We start from the raw sequence: 23,937 nt of genomic DNA on the forward strand, positions 1-23,937 counted from the left end.
ACAGTCCTGCAAAGATGACAGAAAATTCACTCGCTTTTGCTGTCCTGCGGCAAAACATGAGGGTTGCGTTTTAGACCAAACATATAATGGTGAGTGAATGTGACCCGGACGCATCAGTGAATGCGGAGATATTTAGCCAAATAAAATGATCCTGCCAGAAGAATAGCGTGATAACTTGATTATGTCTTGTTCTGTTTGTATCTCAGTGAGCTTTTGTGAGGGTTTACGCATGCGCTGTAAAGCTGAATTTAGCGGTTTCCCATGTTTCAGTGTGGGCGAGAAACTTTTGGAAAACGCTTGAAAACACTAGTCTGGACAGAGAGCATTTTGAAACGAAAAACTCTGTGTTCAATCTATCCGGATTAATGTAGACGTATAGCCTTAAATACTAGAAGAAACTAATTAACAAAATAAACAACAGGTGTGAATCATAATCACATCAAGCATAGAAACAAACTCAGGCCCCGTTTACACGATGGGAAAACGCAGATATTTCTCTGCGTTTTGGCCTGTCATTTACACGAAAACGCCGTTTTTATCCCAGAAAACGATCATTTCTAAAAACTCCGGCCAAAGTGGAGATTTCTGAAAACGCCGGTTATGTGTTGTCGTGTCAACTGGGAGAACGGGGTTTTAGGTTCTCTCTTGTTGATTCTGAGGATTCTGATTGGCTTGCATGGCTTTATCCTTCTCCCTACATTGCCGTCCATAGGTTTAGCATAGTTATAAAGGCGCTCGACGGCGTATTTATGCGGGTTGTGTGCACGATGTTATTATTGAAAACGGAGGGTGAGAAATATTCGTTTCTCTAAATACCCGGCTGCTATGTGTAAATGTGGCCTCAAACCCAAGAAAACAGAACTAAGGCTCCGTTTACATGACAGCGTAAACTAAAAACAGAAAGTGTTTATGCATTTTGGCCATTCATTTACACAACAATGGCATTTTGTGGGCCTAAAAATGCTAACTTTTGAAAACAAGTTTCAAAGTGTGAGTTTTTGAGACCGGTACCATTATTATCCCATGTAATCTACAAAAATGCACATTTGTGAAAACACTAACATCATGCCCATAAAAATGCTGGGTTGTTTTCAACACAAATTTGGGTCCAATATGGACAAACCCAGCGTTGGTGACCTAAGAAATGGGTGAAAATGTCAGTTATATGAATTTCTATTGATTTAAATTGACTTCCTTACATTCAGATAGTTGTGTATGTGAACGAGGAAGAGTAATGATGACTAGCAAACACAAAGTTTGAACTTGAAATTGATTGGTCATCCAGAAGTAAATGAATATATTTTTTCATCAATGAATGTTTGCTGCAAGCCCGTATCATCAGTTCATCATAAATATGATAAAAATAGAAAGTATTTCCATTCTTTAATGGGACTAAAGATCAGACTCATGTGTTGAAAACCGGCCAAAAATGTGAAGATTTGTTCTTATCAGCCAGTCTTACAAGTATGTAAACATGAAAAATTCCATTTCAAACTTTTTTAAAAAGCCAGACTTAGTAAAAAAGTAAGAAAAGGTCAAATAGACCCATTTTAAAAACTGTTTATCATTTATGTTTGTAGCTAGCGACGCAACCAATTTCTGTGCAAAGAAAATGAGCTTTTAGCCTACATCAGTAAACATTACAGAGAAACATCAACTCAACTCAAAATTCATACTGATAATAATGAATTTGCTTGCCTTGTTAAGCCAAGACTTAATACTCGTGGCTGTAAATGACTGGTTTTGATCAGTTTGAGCTCGTTCCCTAAAACGCTTCGAAGGCAAAAACCCTTTAAAAAGCTGTACTTTGACACCACACGACCGCACTGATCACGTGTCCGAGAGATAAAACCTGCTCATCTCACTGATCGCATCAGCAGAACCTGACAGAGACACGGAGGAGATAGAGGGTTTGTTTGAAAGGTTGCCATGACAAAGGAACACTTGAAAAGGAAGAAAGAGGAGTCCTAAACAAACGCCCGTCTGCATTTTAGGGCTTTGCGCGGTTGCCAGGCGAAGGAGCGGCAGGCATGTAATCTGTGCTCCGCCACGCGGGTCCTGTGTGCACTGGAGGCTGGAGCTCACTCACTCACAGGTGGGAGACGCCGGGTCTGTTTATTATGGGAATAAACAGATATCATCAGAGCACTGGAACCATACAATACAGTTCACAGCTCCAACAAAAACTAAATACTTCGACTAGACCACATCACCCACTTAAAATTTCATGAAATAAATAACAGTATCGAAATCATTTATTTAAAAGCAATAGTAAAAAAAAGAAAAAAAAAGCAAAAGTCCCCCTGTGGTGAAAATCCAGCTTTTAATCTATGTGGACCTTTTTTTTTATTTTTTTTTTTTATTTTTTTTTTTTTTATTAAACTTTGAAAGTTTACAATGACATTTAACATCAAACATAAAACAAACAGATATTGGGGAAAACGTATAACAGATCTTACCTTATACAGAGTAAAACATTAAATTCTACAAATTATTTTTTTCAACAAAAGAGATGTTTTTATGCATTTCTTATTTCTAGTAATTGAGTTCAATGAGTCATGGAATATTTTAAGATCTTTACAGAAAAAATTAAAAGAGGGTGTTATAGACATTACTTTAGCTTTATGTATGTGAAACTTCCCAAGAAGAATGATTAACTTTAATGTGTTATCAATTATATCTGAGCCAGTATTACAGTCCAAGAAGAAAATCATGGCCTCATCTATTTTGATTATTTTGTAGAATGTATCAAAAACCATCATAGATACCTGCTTCCAAAAGTCTTCAGAGTATTTACAGTCACAAAATAAATGTATAAGCGTTTCAGATTCAAGATTACAAAAACAACATTGTGGTGAGAGATCCTTTTTAAACTTACTAAGAAATATATTACACGGATAATACCTGTGTAGTATTTTAAAATGATTTTCTTTAACCTTATTTGGCAGTAAAAATTTATTACTTGCTGACCAGATTATCTCAGTTGAAGGTATAGAAGAAAAAAATTGTTTCCATTTCAGAAGTGCTTTTGGGTAACAGCTGATATCTTGATTAAGACACTTTCTGATGTAAGAGTTATTACATTTCCTATCCAAAATATGAACACCTCCAATAACAAGTTTAGGGGTCTGCCGTAACACTGAGTTGTAGCTGAGATGCGCTTTCACAAGCTGAAGCAATTTAATGGAGATGTTTTTAACAACCACATGGTAATCTCTGCATGAAGATTCAATCCCTGAGAGAGCAAGAAATTGTTGATACGTGTAAATCTCACCATTACAATCTAATAAGTCGGAAATAAAAATAATTCCCTTATCAAACCATTCTTTTTTATATATACTTTTCCTTTTAGATAATACATGTTGGTTATTCCATATTATACATGTGTGTGGGGAGAAATTGTGTTTAAAGGCAATTTTCCATGCATCTAGTGATTGCTTGTGAAAATTAGATAATTTGATGGGAAGTTTACTACATTTGAAGTCACATGATAATAAAAAGTTTAACCCACCACACTTTTCAAAAAACAAATTGGGGATATAAAACCATATAGAATTATTATGGGCCAAGCAATGTTTTAACCAGTTAATTTTAAAAATGGTATTAAGTGTACTGAAATCAAGAACATTAAGCCCACCCTCTGAGAGAGTTCTAATAATCGTTTTTCGCTTTATATATTCAGTCCTGTTTTTCCAAATGAACTTAAATATGGCCCTGTCAATATCTGTGCACATTTTAGAGTTAACATACAAAGAGAGAGCCGGATATACCAGCCTCGAAATTCCCTCAGCCTTAGAAAGCAGAACACGTCCATGGATAGACAGGTTTCTCTGAGACCAGCAATTAAAAACCATTTTTGCTTTATGTAAACAAGTAGAAAAATTATTTTCAACTCTTTCATGTGGACATTTATTGATTATAATGCCAAGGTATCTAACCTTTTCTTTTACCTTAATTCCACATATATCTGGGATATCAGAGTGATGGATTGTCATAATCTCAGATTTATTCTGATTAACAGAAAGGCCAGAGGCATGTGAAAAAAGTTTTAATGCCTCTAGTATAATGGGGACTTGTCTTTTATCCTTCAGGAAGATGCATGTATCATCTGCCAGCTGACTGGTTAAAATAGTGCGGTCTGCTATCTGGATGCCTTCAATATTCGAACAATTCACTATATAAAGGTTAAGAAGCTCTGCGACCAACAGAAACAAAAAAGGAGATATAGGGCAGCCTTGCCTGATGCCTCTCTCAATGACAAACCGTGGTGATGTCCCACTAGACAAGGATACATTACTATTGATGTCTTTATAGAAGGTCTGTACAGTTTTCATAAATTTCGGACCAAAGCCAAATCGTCTTAAAGCATCATACATAAAGGTATGCTCTACTGTATCAAATGCCTTGTAGAAATCTAAGAACAGGATAAGTGCATCATCATTAACCAACTCAGAGTAATCTAAAAGATCTAAAACGAGACGAATATTATTTGAAATGTGTCGACCTTTCATGAAGCCAGATTGAGTGATTGAGATAACTTCTTCTAAGCAGGGTTTTAGTCTCCTAGCATATACTGCAGCTAATAATTTGTAATCAGAATTAAGCAAAGTTATAGGGCGCCAATTATCTAAAAAATGTTTATCTTTATTTGGTTTAGGAATTAACGTAATAAGACCTTGCTTCATTGATGCAGATAATTCCCCTCGATCTAAACATTCTTTGAAAGCGTCTAAGATTAAATATTTTATATCACTCCAAAACGATCGATAAAATTCAAACGGTAACCCGTCAGGGCCCGGACTCTTATTAAATGGGGTTTTTGTAATTAGAATGTCCAGTTCTTCCATAGTTATTTCTCCCTCACAAACAGCATGACTATCTTCACTTATAGCTGAAATAAATGGATCCACATTCAAGAAAAATGTATTAGAAAAATCTGAATGAAAAGAAGAAGTATAAAGTCGTTGATAAAAGTCAGATACAAACTTTGAAATTTTGCCTTCCTCAGAAGTGAGATTACCATTAATATTAAGGGTTGTAATCCTTTTTAACTCACCTCTTCTTTTTTCTAAATTAAAGAAATATGTAGAATTCTTTTCTCCAAATTCTAACCATTTTGCCCTTGATCTGATGAATGCACCTTTGGCCTTTTCTGCATAAAGAACATCAAGGTCTTCCTTCAATAAATACAACTTCTCCTTGTCCTGTTCACTGGGAGATGACAGACATAAAATATTATTAATTTCTTTTATGATCGCAGAGCTTCTCGACTCCTTTGCCTTAGAAAGTTGTTTACCAAACTTTATAGAGAATTTTCGGCACTCATATTTAAAAAATTCCCACTTTGCAATAGCAGAATCTGAATTAACTTTACATTTTTCGATAATGTTTTTAATACCTGAACAATATGAAGGAAGTTGCAAAAAAGAAGTATTCATCTTCCAGTATCCTGGTCGTCTCTGAAAACTGTTACGAATCTCAGATATTTCAAGATCAATACAGGCATGATCAGTTAGAGGGGCAGGAGAAATAGTACAGGAGCTATTAAAAGAGACTAGCTGGTCAGATATAAGCCAAAGGTCTATTCTAGATTTTTGTGACATGTCTGCTTTAAACCATGTAAATGACGAGATACTGTTTCCATGGACGTGTCTGTAAGCATCCAACAAGGAAAGGCTGCTACAAAAATCATTTATAACTAAATTAAGGCGATTAACATTAAGTCTTGGGGGGAATCTATCTAAATGCAGATCAGGGGCTTCATTAAAATCCCCTCCCACAATGAACGCTGCTGAAGGAAATTTCAAATTTAAAGCAAGTAATTTTGTAGATAAAGATTGGAAAAGAATATGGTTTAAGTTAGAACTGTTAAAGCCATAAACATTACATAAAATAATGACAGCTTCTCCAGACTGAACAACAGCTATTATCCATCTGCCCTCTAAAGAGAAGTGTGACTCAAGAATTTTACCACTAAAATTATGATTAAATAAAATTGCAACCCCCCCTGAATGAGTAGACCCATGTGAAAATAAAGTTTTACCTCCCCACTGTGCTGACCAAAAAGACTCTTCATTAACACTAGAATGAGTTTCTTGTAGAAAATAAACATCTCTTCTTTTAGAATTACAAAATAAAAATAAAGCTTTTCGTTTAGTAAGATCGCGAATCCCCCGAACATTAAGAGAAAAACAAGAAAATTTAAAAGACATTTAAGAACAGAAAACAAACACAAAAAAAAGAACAATCTGCCCTAGAGGGCAAAAGAGTTAACTATGCGAGAAAGAACAAAGTGCAAAACTTATCTCTTTAACCTTCCATATAAAGCATCAATGGACTAGAAAATACCAAAACCTTAAAACTAGATTAATAGGCCAACATTCAAAAAGAAATGCCATGAGAAAACAAAAAGGACACCATCTTTGCAAAAAGGTTACAGCCAAAGGCTACTTGTAGCTAAGATTCGATGTCACTTTTTGGTCCACAAAAGGATAGAGGCGTTAACATGATTCACATATTATCCGCTGTAATCTTCTTTCCATCAATAATGGCAGCCGAACCCTTGAATCCAGCTCGTTTTCCATCTTTCCTGGCTTGACTTACCAGCGGCCACAGTTTATTCCGTGCCTCCCTCGCCCGCTGTGTCAGATCTTCTGTTATTTTGATGCCTTTCTGTTTGAGGACTTCAGAGTTTTTCGCGTCCATCCAGATGCGATCCCGATGAGTGCGTGACAAAAACTGCACAATAATCCGCCGTGGACTCGCGCCTCCGCCTGCTCTCGGCCCGATTCTGTGTGCAACATCAATGGAAGTCTGAAGAACGTCTCTCAATCCCGGCGAGACTCGAGAAAAAACATCCATTGCGATCATTTTCACGTTTTCTCCTGTCTCCTCCGGAATACCAGACATTTTCAAATTCCACCTTCTTTTATATGCCTCCAGTTCGTCGACTTTTTCCCACAGTTGCTTGTTTTCATTTATCACGGCCGCTACTTGAACACCTAGTTCGTTAGTTTTAGCTACAGCCCCCTCCGTTTTGACGTCAACTGAATCAACTTTGGTGTTGAGCTGGGATATCAGGGTCGAATTGGATGCAACAGACCTTTCAATTTCCAGTAACTTCTCCATGAAATCATCTTGCTTTTTTCCCAGCCTCTCAATCGCCTTCAGTATATCATTTAGTATATCCGTGTTTAATGGCTCAGATACCTGCCGTCGTATCTTCGGAAGAGGGCTGTTGATCGGGGTGTCTGAAGATGGTAAGCAATCCATACTTAAATCCTCTTCGATTTCGGGGGTGAGTTTAGCATAACCATGCCCACGTTTCACACTTTCCGCCCTTCCTTCCATTTGTCTCAGGTTATGTTTCGGAAACGCGAGTTTCAATCAATGCACTCGGCAGGCCGCGACAGACCTTCAATTTAACAGTCCCAAAAGGTAAATATTCTCAATTTCAGCCTAAAAACGTTGTAGAATCATTCAAAACATAAAGACACTTGTAAAAGTAACACAAAAAATCAAGGAAGGAAAAAATAGATAAAGTTTTGCACAAAAGTTTATGCGAGACAGAAATGGTTTAGCAACACAGACGCCATCTTGGCGAGACTCCCCTTGTGGACCTTTTTGGACCATGTTAAAGTCTCAATGACTGACCGCCCAACCCTGCACTTTCAGTGGTTTCTCAGTTTTCAACTGGTACACTGTAAAAAATTATTGTTGGTTTAAATTAAAAAAGAAAGTTACCAAGTTGCCTTAAAATTTTTAGTTCATTGAAATTAAAAAATGTAGTTAATGCAATGGAGAATGGTTTAATCAATAGAAACTCAAAATATGATGTTATCTGAACTACATTAATTATCTAAGTTGATTTGAAAAAAATATAAAAAGTTGTGATTACAAATCATGAAAATAATTTTTTACAGTGTATCATTGTTAGCAGCACACATTATTTTCTAAGTTTTGAGGTTACTCAACTTTACTTGCTGGACCTAGTTAAGGCTGACCTTGTCCTATTTCTGTATTATGACATAAAGCTCTGTTATATATTATATACTATACTAATCCTGTTACTGTGAGGGATTTTGTGTTGGTGTTTTTGTATTAATGTTTTTAATTAATTAATTTTTTATGTCTGTTTTTTTGTTTTTGTTTTCTTTGCTTTTTATTATATTACTATTATTAATTTTTGTTTTTTATATTGATTGTTTGTCTTTGGTGTTGTGAAAAATTCAATAAATAAATCATATAAATAAATCATATATATGTCTATGTGGTGTTTCTAATATGCTTAAGACAAACCATGTGTAAATTCATAAGTCGACAACATTTCTGAGTATTTTCTGCTTAAAACTGCAGTGAACCAAAGACAGTCTCAAAAACACGGTTTGAAATCGCTGGTGTTTCTGACGTCACACACTATAACCAATCAGATCAACGTGTGATCGCTTGTGTTTTTGTTTTTTGATTGTGTTTTTTCCCCTTGATTGGTACATGTGAAGTTTTGTGTTGATGTTCATTAATGTAAAATGTATGTTTCTTTGATAACAGACAGGCAGACAGAAAGATGATTCAATCAATCTGGACTAATAATGTTGTGAGAAATTATCATAGCAAGTTTAAAGTGTCATCCGTGATCTGAGTCCATTCATAAATGAGCAGCAGCCAGCGTCTGTGAGGATGTAAATGGTCATTGTGTTGATCTTGAGTCAGATGCAGAGGAGGGTGGAGGGCCTGTCTGAAGCGTGGTCATCAGATAACTCGACCCAGGACGAGCTGGAATGAGCGAGCAGGAAATGCCAGTAATCCGACAGCCCTTGACACACGTCATCATCTCTGCTTATCGAAACAAACTCAAACCCAAAAAGCTGATCTGAACGCGGCTGTGTCAAAGCTTTTCAAAACAAACGTTGTACTACTACTGTCAGTAGGTCAAGAAAATGTGATCCTTTTAAAAACCTCAGACTATGCCTACTTGCATACCATCTAGTGGGTGAACAACATTAGAAAACATTAGAAAAAAGGTTCAATGGGGTTCCATAGAATCTTGGGATTCTTAACTCAATTTTAAAGAACTGCCAAAAAAAGTTCTTAAATAATTGCATAATACTTTTATGTTTAACGGGTTATTTCTGGGGGGGTTTCTTGTGATAAAGTTTATGAGTTTAATTTATATAAAAAATTTAAATCAAAGAAGTAATTAAATCAAATTGAGATAATTACAACCCCTGAAGGGTTCTATGAAGTGCCTGGCAGAACCCTTTAATGTTCTAAATAGAACCTTTTAAATTCAAAATTCTAATCCAGGCAAAAGTGGCCGGATCACCTACAACTGCCGGCAAGCATTTAAACACTTTACAATCTCATGTCGAAATGGACAATATAATTCAAATTCTTATTTTATTTTGGAAATATCATATAGGCCTACATAATGCACTTTGTTAACTGTACCAAAATGGTAAATCCCATTTTCCCCACTGCCTTAAAGTTTTTTATTACAACTCTCTAACTTCAATACAGAACAGTCGTCAAGCTGTTAATGGCTGTTGAAAAGGATATTTGATGTACAGTATTAGACGTATGATTAATTTTTGAATATTGATTTTACTGACAGTGACAACATGGCTGATGTAGTGCATCTAATTTCATCCATCCTACACACATTCACACCACATAGAACACACTTTTTAACGGTCATGAAGCAAGTTTAAGTATATGTCTACATTATGTGCCTCCATTGTAAACTTGAGTTTTTTTACGGGAATGAACACATAACAATATTCTTCATTTTTAATAATCCATACACAGAATAAAGGGGCGGGGCCTGGTTGAGTTAGTTATAGTGTGTTGAAACTGGTGGTAAGGGGCGGGACATTTCCCAAACACACTCGAAGCGCTTGACCAATCACAACACACTGATTCAGCCGACCAATCAGAGCACAATGTGCTCTTTTCAGAAGGAGGGGCCAAGTCCATGGGTTTCATGTGGAATTGGGCTATTTATTTTTAAATTGTTGCCATGGGTTAATTTTTTCCACGGCTTGATTTTCACTCCTGTAGGTGCAGTTTTGGCAATTTTAGAGTTAATTGACTCACACAGACACACTAAAGACATCAAACGCATCTGTTATGCTTCATAGTACCAGTGGAAAACACAAAATAAAGACTTGCCCTTAAAATTGTTTCCATAATTTCAGTTCCCCTTGTATAGTCATTATATACTGTATGTTTCTCATACTCTCACACACACACACACACACACACACACACACACACACACACACACACACACACACACACACACACACACACACACACACACACACACACACACACACACACACACACACACACACACACAGTCAGACAGAGAGGAGAACTGGAGGAAATATCATCAGACATCTGTGAGCAGAGCTGGGAGAGAGACTGCCACATCACCCGGACACACTCACAGCTCTGCATTCAGGGACCAAATGTTTCTTTCATTGAGATTACAGTAATGTTCATTTCAGCAGCACTAGTTGAGATCATTGAATCATTGGGACAGCAGCAAGAATTCACACTGTGATTTGAACTCTGCTCCGACCTATGAACTTGTGTAAAATAATATATTTAAGACCAAAATCAATCTAATAAGCATTGAGGGGGACACGTATTCAGGATCAGATCAGAGGGCAAATTCTGTTCAACAAAACAAATAATAATACATAAATAGATTATTAAATTAATTACATGGATATAAAAGAAAATAAATTGAAAAATCGAATGAATTAAAATGAATAAAATACAATATTATTGTATTATTGGGTCATTCCTGGTATTCGCTGCCTTTTGGCCATCATAGAAATTTGGAAAATCAAACTCAGTTTTTAAAATAATTTTTTGTGTAGTCATGAGGGTGATGTAAAACATCTGAAAAATATTCTGGTCAATTTAACCATTTATTACACAAAATAAATGAAATGTCGAGATCAAAAATGTCCATCGTTAGGGACAGATACAAATGGCATTTTGTGTACTTTTTATAATACATTATTGATATTATATATTTTTTACATTACATTATTTTAGGATGTTGACACTTTCATTGTCACTGAATTATTAGTATGTTTTTATTGTGTGTGCTGATTTTATGAAATTATTGTCACGAACTGATAACAGGGTGGACCAGTGAAGAATGGATGGATGGATTATTTTCTATCTCTCACAACCAGTTATTACTTTAGTTTGAACTGGATTTAGATGGGAAACCATATGTAAAACATTGTCAACGAACTTTAAATGCACTACTTCTTCAACTTTAAACATACATTACTTTCATAATCATTCTTCAGATATAACAGGTTGTTGGACATTCTGACTAAAATCAGCCACTTGCACCTTATCTGAGCAACAATAAGCTGTAGAAAGTTGATCTAATAAAGAATTGCATGGTCTTTAAAACTGTAATTTAAAAAATATGATTTTTCGATTTTTTTTTCATATTTCCCTTAACAGGAAGGATGTACTAAGGTTGACCACATCACATTTGCAAGATAAAATTGGTAAAAAATAATCGATGATCTCGCTCACGTGCCCAAGTTGCTTTCCTCCAAAGAAGTGATGACTGCTTTGATGTTATTTCATTGGTCCAACTTTCATTTAAAGGGAAAGTATTTAAAAATAACAGGTTGGACAATAATTTGAGGGACAAGCCAAAAACCTCGATTATAATTGTTCAAAAAAAAATAAAAAAAAATAAATAAATACTACATTGGAGAGAATCATTACTGATACCCTACCCAACAATGTAAAAAAATAAATAATAATGTATTGTATATTCATCAAATAAATGAAATATGGGATAGGCTACACAGGCCTGGGGACTTTAGGAAAAATTATGACATGTGGTGGTTTAACATGCGGTAAAATGTTTCAAATAATTGTTTTAATCAACTTCAATATGTTTAGAGTTCAAATTGTGTTATTTGATTGACTAAGACAGGTTTAAAATTGGTAGGCTGTTTAACACTTGAATGCATTAAGATTACTGACACAAAAGGCACCGAATCCCGGGCAGGAATGACCCTATTATTAATAATAAAACAGATAAAAATGTATAAATATTTAAATATGTGCATATTTTAATTGTTGGTTATAGGCTACACTTAGCCTGTCCTAGCCTACTTGACGAACTTGTACATGAATGAACACAGAGGTGCAGAAGCTGAATCGGTTCTTTCCCACGCTATATTCTCGACCTGACCTGTGCTGAATCAAACTTTTGACCGGGAAACGAAATAAATCATACTATTGCGCAGGTTTGGCTGATGAACAGTAACTTAGAATTGGTGCCTGGACGCTCCACGCAGGTTTTCAAGTCACGTCACCGTGTGCTAATTAATATTCATTATCCAATCCTTCGCCATAGTAGAATTAGTCATTTTGCAGTCGGGAAGGGGGTTGGGATTATTAGCAGCCCTGGAATGTGCTCGTGTAGCGTCGGGAGCGCGCAGCGGTGCGACAGGTCTGTGAAGCGGAGTTCAATAGGAAGAGAGACGCTTAGGGAGTTCGATTCATTTGGCGAATCGATTCGTTCGGTCTGTTCATTTCAGAGAGCCGGTTCTAATAAAACAATTCACCAGTCATTCAGTTCAATAGTGTTCCCAGAAGCCTGATATCCCATTATTTACAATCCATGTCCTTCTGGAAAAAATAAAAAATAAATAGCCTAGCTACTGTCTACCCTGAATAGCCTTTTTATACGTTCATTTGATTGTGTCCTTCTGTTTTAGACCCTGGTTGTTTCTTATATTGTAATTGTACAGATATATATTTTCCTACTTACTCGAAAAGTGTGTAAAATGTTGCTTGTTTAAAGTGTCACAAAAGTTTTACTCCCAACAATGGTCTCCCTCACTGACTGATTTACGAACGCTTTCTGAATCGTTTCGATCGAATCACTTAAACGAACTGATTCAAATGAGCGATTCCCTCGCGAATCGGATAGCACTACGTTGGAGAACCATGGCGGTGAAACAAATGACATGGTTGGGGAGCTAAATTACACACAGCAGAAGAACCGGCGCCCGTAGACAGTGAGATATCCGTGAAGGTAAGAGAAGTAGATGACTCGATTGTTGCAGAAGCTGTAATTGTTTGTAACTCGATTTCCGAAACTTTATTTTGATCATTTGTTGGAACTAATGCTGAGCTATTGTTCCACGGCGAGTCAGCTTTAGTGGGGTTTGGTGGTGTGGTTTAACACTAATCGCAGTAGTTCTTGATCAGTTGAAGAACATTATATAATCTAGATCCGACTCTTTGAATAATATCTATTCTGAGTCGCTGTCAGATGATATTGAGCACCGATTCAATGAAGCCCAATGGATCTGCCAGCAAATCACAGTCGGAAAGTTTTGATCTTAGTTGGAAAAGTTTCTTTGATCAGGCGGATGAGATTTGATCTGATAATAAAGGAGCGCCTAAATAACACACGTTTAACGTGCGCGTGCTTTCAAATCGCGTTCAAATGTAAACTCTTTTGAGTGTTATTGTTTCTTTTCTTTTCAGATGTGCGCGGGGATTCGAGACAATGTATCAGAGTGACTATGAAGGGCTCATTTCCATTGTCCAATTGAGGATTACAGGACCACGGACCTAAAAAATACTGTTTTAAAGTAGGAAGTTTTTAAAGTCATTGAAAATGATCAAGGGTGAACGCACCCTGCGGAGCGCGTCCCCGCATAGAAATGCATACAAGTCGGACTTCCACGCCATTAAGTGCACTTTTGATGGGACCAAATCCGACAGCGAGGCCAAATCTTATGCTAATGGAGCCAGCGACCCCCGAGAGGACACCAGGGGGAGGCCGTTTGGCAACCGGATAAACAAAATCAAGAACATTTTCTTGCAAATGGATGGCCAGCAATCGCAGGAGAGTACGGAGAGTAAACCTGCTCAAAAAACAGATGCATCATCTCCTGTCTCCCCAGTGTCCCCAGTGTCCAAGTTCCCAGTCAGCACCAGCAAAACCTCCCTCAGTACTGCCAACAACCAAGAAGCGCCAAACACAGACAAAACTCCAAAGGGAGAAGAAGTCGAGATAGATAAAGTCGCCCTGGCGGAGAAGTTTTCAGTGACAAGGAAGCTCTTTGAAAGAGGGATAAAAGAGCAGCCCGTCGCGGAGAGGAGGACCTCAGTCACCCGGAGGTCCCTCGGATCTTCTGAAAACAACAGCAACAATAGTGTCAGCAAAAGCCCAACATCACCTGTGAGGAGCGCCGCAGAGGAAAAGAGGGACGCTGAGGACTCAAAACAGGCCAGTAAGCTATCGCTGAATGCGGGGCCTATTTCCAGGCGGTTGGAGAACTTCATTGTGGACGGTGATAATGAAGAGTCAATGCAAGTTTCCGCTAAAAGCCCCGAGAAACTGAGCAGCCCTGCTGAGCACTCGCTGGTGTCGCCTCTACGAGGGAGGTCCCAGAAACCCTCTTCCACAGGTACTGATCAAGCACACGAACCCACATCACCCAAATCATTCCCGCTTAAAACCGAGACAGTAGCCGGGAGCCCTCCGTTCAAGTCCATCAGCCCGGTTTCATACAAACCAACCTCCCCGACCGGCAGGAGCACCGGCGAGCCTCTTTCACCCACGGCTCACGGCCCATTTAAACGCTCTCTGTCTTCTGGAAGTGACTCGGTGAAAAATTCCTCGATAAATAAACCAAGTAGTCCTCCTGCGAACGATCTCAAATCTTCTTCCAGTCTCTCTAAACGGCCTTGGAGTCCTGAGGAGCCACAAAGTGAGAACCACATAATTCCCAGTCCGTCTAGGGACGTCTCTCATGAGCAGACCGCCACACAATGCCTGGACCCGACCGGTGCCGGAGTGGTACGGGCAGAGCTGGTGGTGGTCCAGAACGAGTCTTCAGAAAGCGAGGAGAGCGACGAAGAGTTTTTGGAGGATGCCATGTCAGAGGTGAAGCTACAAAGGGAACTTAAATCCGAGTCTCCAAAAGAAGATCTGAACTCTGTGAAGGTGTCGTCACCTCAAAACCACGCAGAGGACAAACAGCTGGAGAAGGACGTACGTGTATCAGTGGAGCTGGAGAAAGAGGAACCGAAACAAGAAGAAGATGACGAAGAAGAGGAGGAGGAGGAGATCATACAAAAGAGGAATAGCTGTCATGAAGATGATGACGAGGAGAGCGAGCAGGAAGATCCAGACGAATGTGGGAAATCTTCTCCGGTGTTTTATAGTTTTGAGAATGCTGCGTTTTTGGATGATAAGGAAGGGGAATCGGTTTGGGACCAGCAGGATGAGGAGGAGGAGGAGGATCAGGATGAAGATGAGGTCTATGAGGAGTATGATGGTTTGTCTGAGGATGAGGAACGGTCTCCAAGAAGGAAAATCAGATTCTCCACCGAGCCGATACGGGTAAGCAATATCTTTGTGTGACAAAACAGTCAATCTGGGTAAATCTCACAAAAATATAATTAGTTAGTTAGTATATTTTTACAATTGTGACATGTCCATGATTGACAGCTGAAAATTCAGTGTCTCATTTCACAAGACTTTGGTTTTAAATGTAAAATGCTTTAGTTTGAAATTTTGATTATAAGGAAAACTCTCCATTTATGTTTTGTGAGCAGTCAGAAACATGATCGTGTCTTTGAAAATGAGTTTTGGGAGAGCAGGAAAGCTGCTCTCTGTGAGTCTGGGGTCAAAGTTCTGCCAACAGTTGTGCAACAGAAGGGCTCATTGCAGAACATTTGTTTGGGGGTTGAAAAAGGGGAATATTTTTAGAAATATTGTTGACATTGTGGCCCAAAGAGGGACGGTGTGCTGACCTGAAATGCGGATGTATGTAGAGAGGTATGTTGGCATAGCAAAGCAAAGCTCATTAGAACAGCATTCCTTTGAAAAATTCCTGATGGGTGAAGAACATGTCTGGGTCATACATGAGCCTAAAACGTAATGAGAATAAAATTAAAGACAAAAGCAGAGATGGGTCGAGAATTTAAAGGGATATTTCACTCAATAATTACATTTCTGTCATAATTTAGGCGACTCACCCTCATGTCGTTCCAAACCTGTATGACTTTGTTTCCGCTGCGGGACATCACAATATTTTGATTCTTTTGTCCTTACAATAGAAGTCAATAGTAACCAAAACATTTTCTTCAAAAATATCTACCCTTTTTGCCCACATTTTCTTAATGAAACACATTTCATGTATAATTTTGTTTTGTTTTTGGGATTAAATATGACCTGGACATGTTTTGTGAGTTTTACTGCATGCACAAACACTGCTCAGATCTCCCAAATCCCTGAAACACAACGATCAGACAGCACTGCAGTCCTATGGCAGCCTGCCAGGGTCATATGGTCCTGATCTACTTTGCCACGCTGCTCTTTTTTGTCTGATCAGGCCTTCAGACGCTTAATGTCTGTTAATCTATTTTAAGTTCATCATTTCCATGTAATGCATTCCTGAGCTCTGGAATGTCTTTCACACCTTCGCTGGTAAATGATCAACAACACAGTGAGTTTTCCATTTCCATTGGGCTGTTAGAAATAAAAAAAAATAAACTGAGCACTGCCATAGTGTCAGCAATTTGACAAAACCCCAGTATCCGCCTGTTCCCGGGGCGTTCCTGCACCTGGGATGTTCTCCCTCTATCCTAGGAAAGCTACTGTAAACTCCTGCGCTCAAAACAGGTGTGAAGTGAAACACCCTTACTTCTGTGTAATCTTCATTCTGTGCAATCTTCTCTCTGTTTATCTTTAACTGGAGTATTTTGCATGTTCAGTGAGACATCGATCAGAACTTTACATTGAAAACAGAAACTGGTGTTGCATTGTGCAAAATTCAACGATTTGTGGCATGTTGCTATGCAGTTGTCAGGGCTTTGCTATGTAGTTGCTAAGATGTCCCGAGTGAGTTTCAACATATCGTTATGCAGTTGCAAGGGTTTTCTAGATTGATACATAATTGCTTAGGTGTTCTGAGTGGTTTTTCCAATTGGTAAAACTGACATATTTAGTTTTTCTGCAATATGATGACTTGAATAGCTCTATTTGGAAATAATTAATCATTCTAGAATGATTGGGGTGATTTTATTGGGGAATGAATCTGCACAGAAAAAATTTATAAGCATAGATAAATACAGTAGAAATAAGCAAATAAACATTGCTTTGTTTTCCAGGGAAGTCTAAAAGTCTATTCCGGTGCAGAAATTGATTAATCAAAAGTAAAATAGCTCTGCACTGTATAGATATAATTAATACGTGTCCCCAATCAAGCAAGCCAAAGGTGTTGGTGGCAAGAAACCCAATTGACCCTTCGCAGGGAGCTTGATTGAGAGGTGATCTGACCAATCATACTTCGTCATCCGCCATTTTGTCCGACAAAGCAGTCAGGAGAGTTAGTAGATTAACATGGGTGGATTTGAACTTGAGAAGCGGAGTGTACTGACGCCTTTCCGCGATTAAAACAACATTCCTTCTGATGTTCATTCATGTTTATTTGATGTTATAAATGAACCAGAAGGAAGAGATGATCGGTTCACGAGCAGCTTTAACTGAGGCGACACAGCGATCAGTGTAGAGCTGATCTCAGTGTAGATTTAATGTGTCACAACGGTATTTGTTTAAATTTATAATAAAAAATGACCAAATTTGAAAGGTGAGACTTTGTTTAATATGTTTAATATCAAAAGTAACCGAAAAGTAACCTGGTCTGTCCTGTCTGTCAGTGTGTTGTCAGTCTCCTCTCTGCTCCGCGATGTGTTTTTCACTGCGTGAGAACATGGTGTGTGTGAGAGCAGCGTAGCTTGTCGGACATAGCAACAGTAACTAAGGGGGGCGGGTCTTTGCGAACGGTCAATTGGTGGAGAAAATTTGCATTAAAGTGTTAGTTCACCCAAAATGTACATTTCTTTCATTAAGATATTTTTGATGAAGTCCGAGAAGTTTCTGAACCACCCATAGGCAGCAACGTAATTGCAACTTTCAAGGCCCAGAAAGGTAGTAAAGACATTGTTAAAATAGTCCATGTGACTCCAGGGGTTCAACCTTAATGTTATAAAGCAAAGAAAACACTTTTTGTGCAATAAACAGTAAATAAACTGTGTAAGCAGTGCAGCACGTCAACAGCGTAGGAGATTGACGTGAAAGAGAAGAAATTGTTGAATAAAGTCATTATTTTGGGGGGGTTTGCGTACAAAAATAATTCTCACCCTTTTATAACATTAAGGCTGAACCACAGGAGTCACATGGACTATTTTAACGATTTCTTTCCGTTCAGAAACCTCTCGGTTTTCATCAAATGCATCTTAATTTGTGTTTTGAAGATGAACGTGTCTTACGGGCATTAACATTTTTTGTTGACTTGATTCGGAACGTGCCATTGTTTTTCTTTGTAAACACATGCTAGTCGGACGTATTTAACCTCTGCGCTTACGTCTTTTGCAGCATCGCGCGCGTTGACACGCCGGAAACCAGGGAAAAGAAGTGCGTCTCATGGTTTTAGCAAAATCGCATTCTGTGTGAATGGCCACTATTCTGTTTTGCCGCAATGATAGTTTGACCAGTCTTGCACATTTCCTGGCTCTGTGAAACACCATCTCTCCGCTATACAAAATATTCCCAAGCCATGGATGTTGATTTTTCTTTGGCCAAGTCCTAATCCTGCGCCGAATTCACCATCCCTTTTTCTGTGTGCTCTTCCATGTCGTAACTGTAAACCCACTCTGTTCTGTTCTTGATAGATTTAGGCGCTCTGTGTTCAGATTGCACACGACCGGCGGAAAATCATGCTTACGACGGTTTAGAAACATAGCAATATTTTTAAGATTTCGATTAATCGACTAAGATTTCGATTAATCGACTAAGATTTCGATTAATCGAATCGATTAATTGGTGAAAACACTCAGAACGTCTTAGCATGTTGCTGTGTGGTTTGTAGGGTATTCTAGGTGGTTTCTTGCTTATTGTCCCAAATGTTGTGAAATTTACAGGACCTTCCAGTTCATGGCATCGTAAAGTCTATCCTTCACAGCCTCTTTTCATCCGCTTACAAATCAATATGGGAATCGGGATCTACCCTGGTTTAGGTCTATATGTATAAACATTCCTAGGACCCACCTCACACTCATCCATCTCTTATTTCTCAGTGCTTGTGAAATGAAGGTGTGTAACTGTGTAAACAGGTCTTGTCCTGGCTTGAGGGAGGTATTTTTCCACCATTGTGTGTCATATTGGTCTTAACATGTTGAGCTGCAGAGTTCTTGCATTGTTGCTGTTGATGTGGGTTCATAGGATTCAGATGTTTACTACATGGCTGGTCAGACTTCTTTAAGGCTTTTTATGAACAGGTTTGGTGAATTGTGTGAATGAAACATAATAAAGACCTGGCAGTCGGCATCTCTGGTAGATTTGAGGCAGGAAAGTGAAAAGCAGAGTGAAAGATTTTATCCTCTGGCTGTAGTTAACATTTCTGTTGTAACCATGATTGTAATAATGGTCATTAAATATAATATAAATCAATTGTAAATTAATTGTAGATTTGTTTTGGGAGTCCTATAGCTGTGGACCACTTAAGTGTTGCAGTATTGTAAGTTAGGATACTAATATTGCAATATTTTGTTTTTCTGCAATGTATTGCGATATGAAAATAATTAATCAGTCTAGAATGTTTGACTGGGGTGATTTTGTTAGGGAGTGAATCTGCATAGAAAAGAAAAAAAACTAATTACAAGCCTAGACAATAGAACAACATATACAAATTAAATAAACAGTGTTTTGTTATTCAGGTACAGACGTTGAATAATCAAATGTAAAATACCACTGCATGGTCTTCACTGTATAAATTAAATATAATTAATCGTTGTTAAAGCTACAAAAGTAATATTTGTTTGATTAATATTAATGACTCAGACATCAAGTTTATTAGGCTGCTGTCACTTTAAGAGCAAATTTGCATGGATAAAATATAATGATACTCATCCGTTTTCTTTCTCAACTGTTTGCGTTCATTTAAGACCTAAGTGACGAGGATATACTGTGTGTATACTGTGTAGCCTATATATATATTATACAATCAATAAATCAAATATGCATGATTAAACTTGTAAAAATGCATCCTGGATACGCATAATTTTTCAAATCAGTTATTAATTTTGGAGATTTTATTTAAATTATCATTATTAAAAAAACTATTTACAAAAAGCAAGGTATTGCCAAATATCACACCATAACCAATCACAAAATGAAAAATCTTGCCACAATAATGTAAAATTTTAACACATTTGTATGTATTTATACTGGGTCATTCTGTGTCAACTGAACCAGAGGTCTCCGGCTAAAAATGCCGTGGCTTTCTTATCTGGTGAAACACAAATATTAATGAAGAAGAAAGCCAAAATATTAAATGTCATGGATGAATATTTACTGAGTAATCCACTATTTTGTAGGAGTCAAAATTACAATTTTAACTTGACCTTAGGAGGGGATCAAAAAGGACTTTAGAAATATGGCACGATCATTGTTTTATTTTTACACAGATTAGCAAGTGCATCAGATTATTTTTAGCCATTTTATGTTGCCAACGGTGACAGTGCAAAAAATGTGAAAAAGCACTTTTTTTTTTTTTTTTTTACTTAAGTTTGTATGCCTGTTAAAGAAATCTTAATATCCGTTTAGATTGTGGTTCCTCACAAACGTTTCTTTTAATGTCTTAATTTTAAGGCCCTATATGGTTCATTTCCAGCAAGATTCCAGAGGGATTTCAATGTGGCTCCATGAGTAAATTTTTAAATGTTTTTATTAATTTTCAGGGGTCAAAAACCAAAAGTGGGTCACACTTTGCATTAACCTGATAATGTATATATTTTTTATTTTAAAGAGGAAAAACAAACTATGTTGAATCCCTGTAATCAAAATCATTTTAGATATTGGTTCTTAATAAACTTATTTTGCAATCATATCTTAATTTTAAAGGCCTATATGGTCAAATCCCAGAGATATGGGGACCCCAATGTACAAAATATCAGATTTTACTCATTTTCAATGGTTGAAATCAAAATGTGGGTCACTTTACATACAGCTAATAATGATTGTATTTAAAGAAGAATCTCTGAAGAACAAATAATATTGAAAGTAGAAATATACCATGTCTCCCTCTATCAAACCAACTAGGATATAGAACATAATGCATAATGACTGATGGCATATGCAAGTAATAACGGTAACCCAGGGTTATGTCAGATTATGAATAACCAGGATTAATATTTAACTCCGGGTAAAGTATGAGCAGTGTGAAACATAAAATAAGATAACCCAGGATCCCATTTACCTGGGGGTTTAGAATCACTATTTCAAGTGTGAGAGCTTTTAAATGTTTTAAAGTTTGATGTATTATCAGTTATTTAACCAAATATGCCCTTTAGCCGTGGATACTACTCGATCTGGGACTATACTTCACAATAGGAAATTGTAATACGTAATCCAGGTGAGGCAAATCTTGGTTTGTTGATGTGAACACTGTATGGGGAGAGCAAACACACTTTCCTGAGAGGCATGACACTGGTTTCAAACATGTACGATATACTGGATATATGAACTCTTGGTGGCTTCAGAAGCTGTTTAAATCCACAAAATCCCTTCCACCAAATATCTCTGAAACTGATTTAAATATACAATCTTAATTACAGACTTCTGGGAACAAGTTAATGTGCCACAACTTGACCATTATTTGTGTCACTCAAACTGGTATAATGAAACGAGCTACAGTTTTCACATTATTTATTTATCAGACGTTCCCCTTTAAATACAATACTTGTCAGCTATATGCAAAGTGACCCCCTTTTGGTTTTTAACCATTGAATATGGGTAATATTTAACAATTTGGACATGGAGCAGCGTTGAGATTTATGGAAAGCTAAAGTAGTTCCAGGCAGTTCTTGACCGCACAACGACATTGGCCGAGAAAACAAATATAACAAACAATAGGTTAAAAATGGCACACAATTGTCTTTAGCGATTAATCGCGATTAATCACATCCACAATAAAAGTTTGTTTACATAATATATGTGTGTGTACTGTGTATAAATACACACACATGCATGTATATATTTAAGAAATATTTGCATATATACAAATATTAATAATAAATAAATATAACAAACAATAGGTTAAAAATGGCACACACTTGTCTTTAACGATTAATCGTGATTAATCACATCCACAATAAAAGTTTGTGTTTACATAATATATGTGTGTGTACTGTGTATAAATACACACGCATGCATGTATATATTTAAGAAATATTTGCATATATACAAATATTAATAATAAATAAATATAACAAACAATAGGTTAAAAATGGCACACACTTGTCTTTAACGATTAATCGCGATTAATCACATCCACAATAAAAGTTTTTGTTTACATAATATATGTGTGTGTACTGTGTATAAATACACACGCATGCATGTATATATTTAAGAATTATTTGCATATATACAAATATTAATAATAAATAAATATAACAAACAATAGGTTAAAAATTGCTCACTATTGTCTTGTTTTTCCTAGTGCTGGGAAACGATTAATCGCGATTAATCATGATTAATCACATCCACAATAACAGTTTGTGTTTACGTGTGTGTATTGTGTATAATTGTTTTGTATAAATACACACACATGCATATATTTAAGAACTATTTGCATATATATACTCTGTATATATAATTTATATTAAATATAAATATACAGATTTTATATATATCCATCCATCCATCCATCTTCTTCCGCTTATCCGGGGCCGGGTCGCGGGGGCAGCAGTCTAAGCAGAGATGCCCAGACTTCCCTTTCCCTAGCCACTTCCTCCAGCTCTTCCGGGGGGACACCGAGGCGTTCCCAGGCCAGCCGAGAGACATAGTCTCTCCAGCGTGTCCTAGGTCTTCCCCGGGGTCTCCTCCCGGTGGGACGTGCCTGGAACACCTTCCCGGGAAGGCGTCCAGGAGGCATCCGGAACAGATGCCCGAGCCACCTCAGCTGACCCCTCTCGATGTGGAGGAGCAGCGGCTCTACTCTGAGCTCCTCCCGAGTGACCGAGCTCCTCACCCTATCTCTAAGGGATCGCCCAGCCACCCTGCGGAGAAAGCTAATTTCGGCCGCCTGTATCCGGGATCTTGTCCTTTCGGTCATGACCCAAAGCTCATGACCATAGGTGAGAGTAGGAACGTAGATTGACCGGTAAATCGAGAGCTTCGCCTTGCGGCTCAGCTCTTTCTTCACCACGACAGACCGGTACATCGACCGCATTACTGCGGAAGCTGCACCGATCCGTCTGTCTATCTCCCGTTCCATCCTTCCCTCACTCGTGAACAAGACCCCAAGATACTTGAACTCCTCCACTTGAGGCAGGAACTCTCCACTCTCCCCTCCTTGAACTGCCACCTTAACGTGGTGGAGGGGTTTGAGTACCCGAATGACCCTAGGAGCTATGTTGTCCGGGGCTATATGCCCCTGGTAGGGTCTCCAACGGGGAAAAAGGTCCTAGGCGACGGGTCAGACTAAGAGTAGTTCATAAAACCCCTTATGAAGAAAAACAAATCGAGGACCGTGACGTCGCCCGGTATGGCGCAGCCGGGGCCCCACCCTGGAGCCAGGCCCGGGGTTGGGGCTCGTATGCGAGCGCCTGGTGGCCGGGCCTCTCCCCACGGGGTCCGGCCGGGCTCAGCCCGAAGGAGCGACGTGGGGCCGCCTTCCCGTGGGCTTACCACCTGCAGGAGGGGCCGTAAGGGGCCGGTGCTTAGAGGATCGGGCGGCAGTCGAAGGCGGGGGCCTCGACAACACGATCCCTGGACACGGAAACTAGCTCTAGGGACGTGGAACGTCACCTCGCTGGCGGGGAAGGAGCCTGAGATTGTGCGTGAGGTTGAGAGGTTCC

The 23,937-nt window shown here is 38.2% G+C and overlaps 1 protein-coding gene and 1 long non-coding RNA gene across 4 annotated transcripts in view; one reads left to right on the forward strand and one right to left on the reverse strand.

Moving 5' to 3' along the window:
• Positions 1-2,583: 2,583 nt before the first annotated feature.
• LOC307001833 lies at positions 2,584-7,607 on the reverse strand. Its single transcript, XR_013798330.1, has 2 exons — positions 5,399-7,607; positions 2,584-5,211 (listed from the first exon to the last, which is right to left on the reverse strand). It is a non-coding gene; the product is annotated as an uncharacterized lncRNA (long non-coding RNA).
• A 5,361-nt stretch (positions 7,608-12,968) lies between these two features.
• Positions 12,969-23,937, forward strand: part of ppp1r9ala (protein phosphatase 1 regulatory subunit 9A-like A) — a 76,182-nt gene continuing 65,213 nt past the window's right edge. For all 3 annotated transcript variants that reach the window (XM_079619803.1, XM_079619804.1, XM_079619802.1), the window contains exons 1-2: positions 12,969-13,090; positions 13,549-15,415. In XM_079619803.1, the coding sequence (XP_079475929.1) occupies positions 13,682-15,415 (1,734 nt within the window). In that variant the 5' untranslated portion in view covers positions 12,969-13,090; positions 13,549-13,681. The remainder of the gene's footprint in view (positions 13,091-13,548; positions 15,416-23,937) is intronic.

The sequence above is a fragment of the Phoxinus phoxinus genome (assembly GCF_949152265.1).
Source record: "Phoxinus phoxinus genome assembly, chromosome: 7".
Lineage (NCBI taxonomy): Eukaryota > Metazoa > Chordata > Actinopteri > Cypriniformes > Leuciscidae > Phoxinus > Phoxinus phoxinus.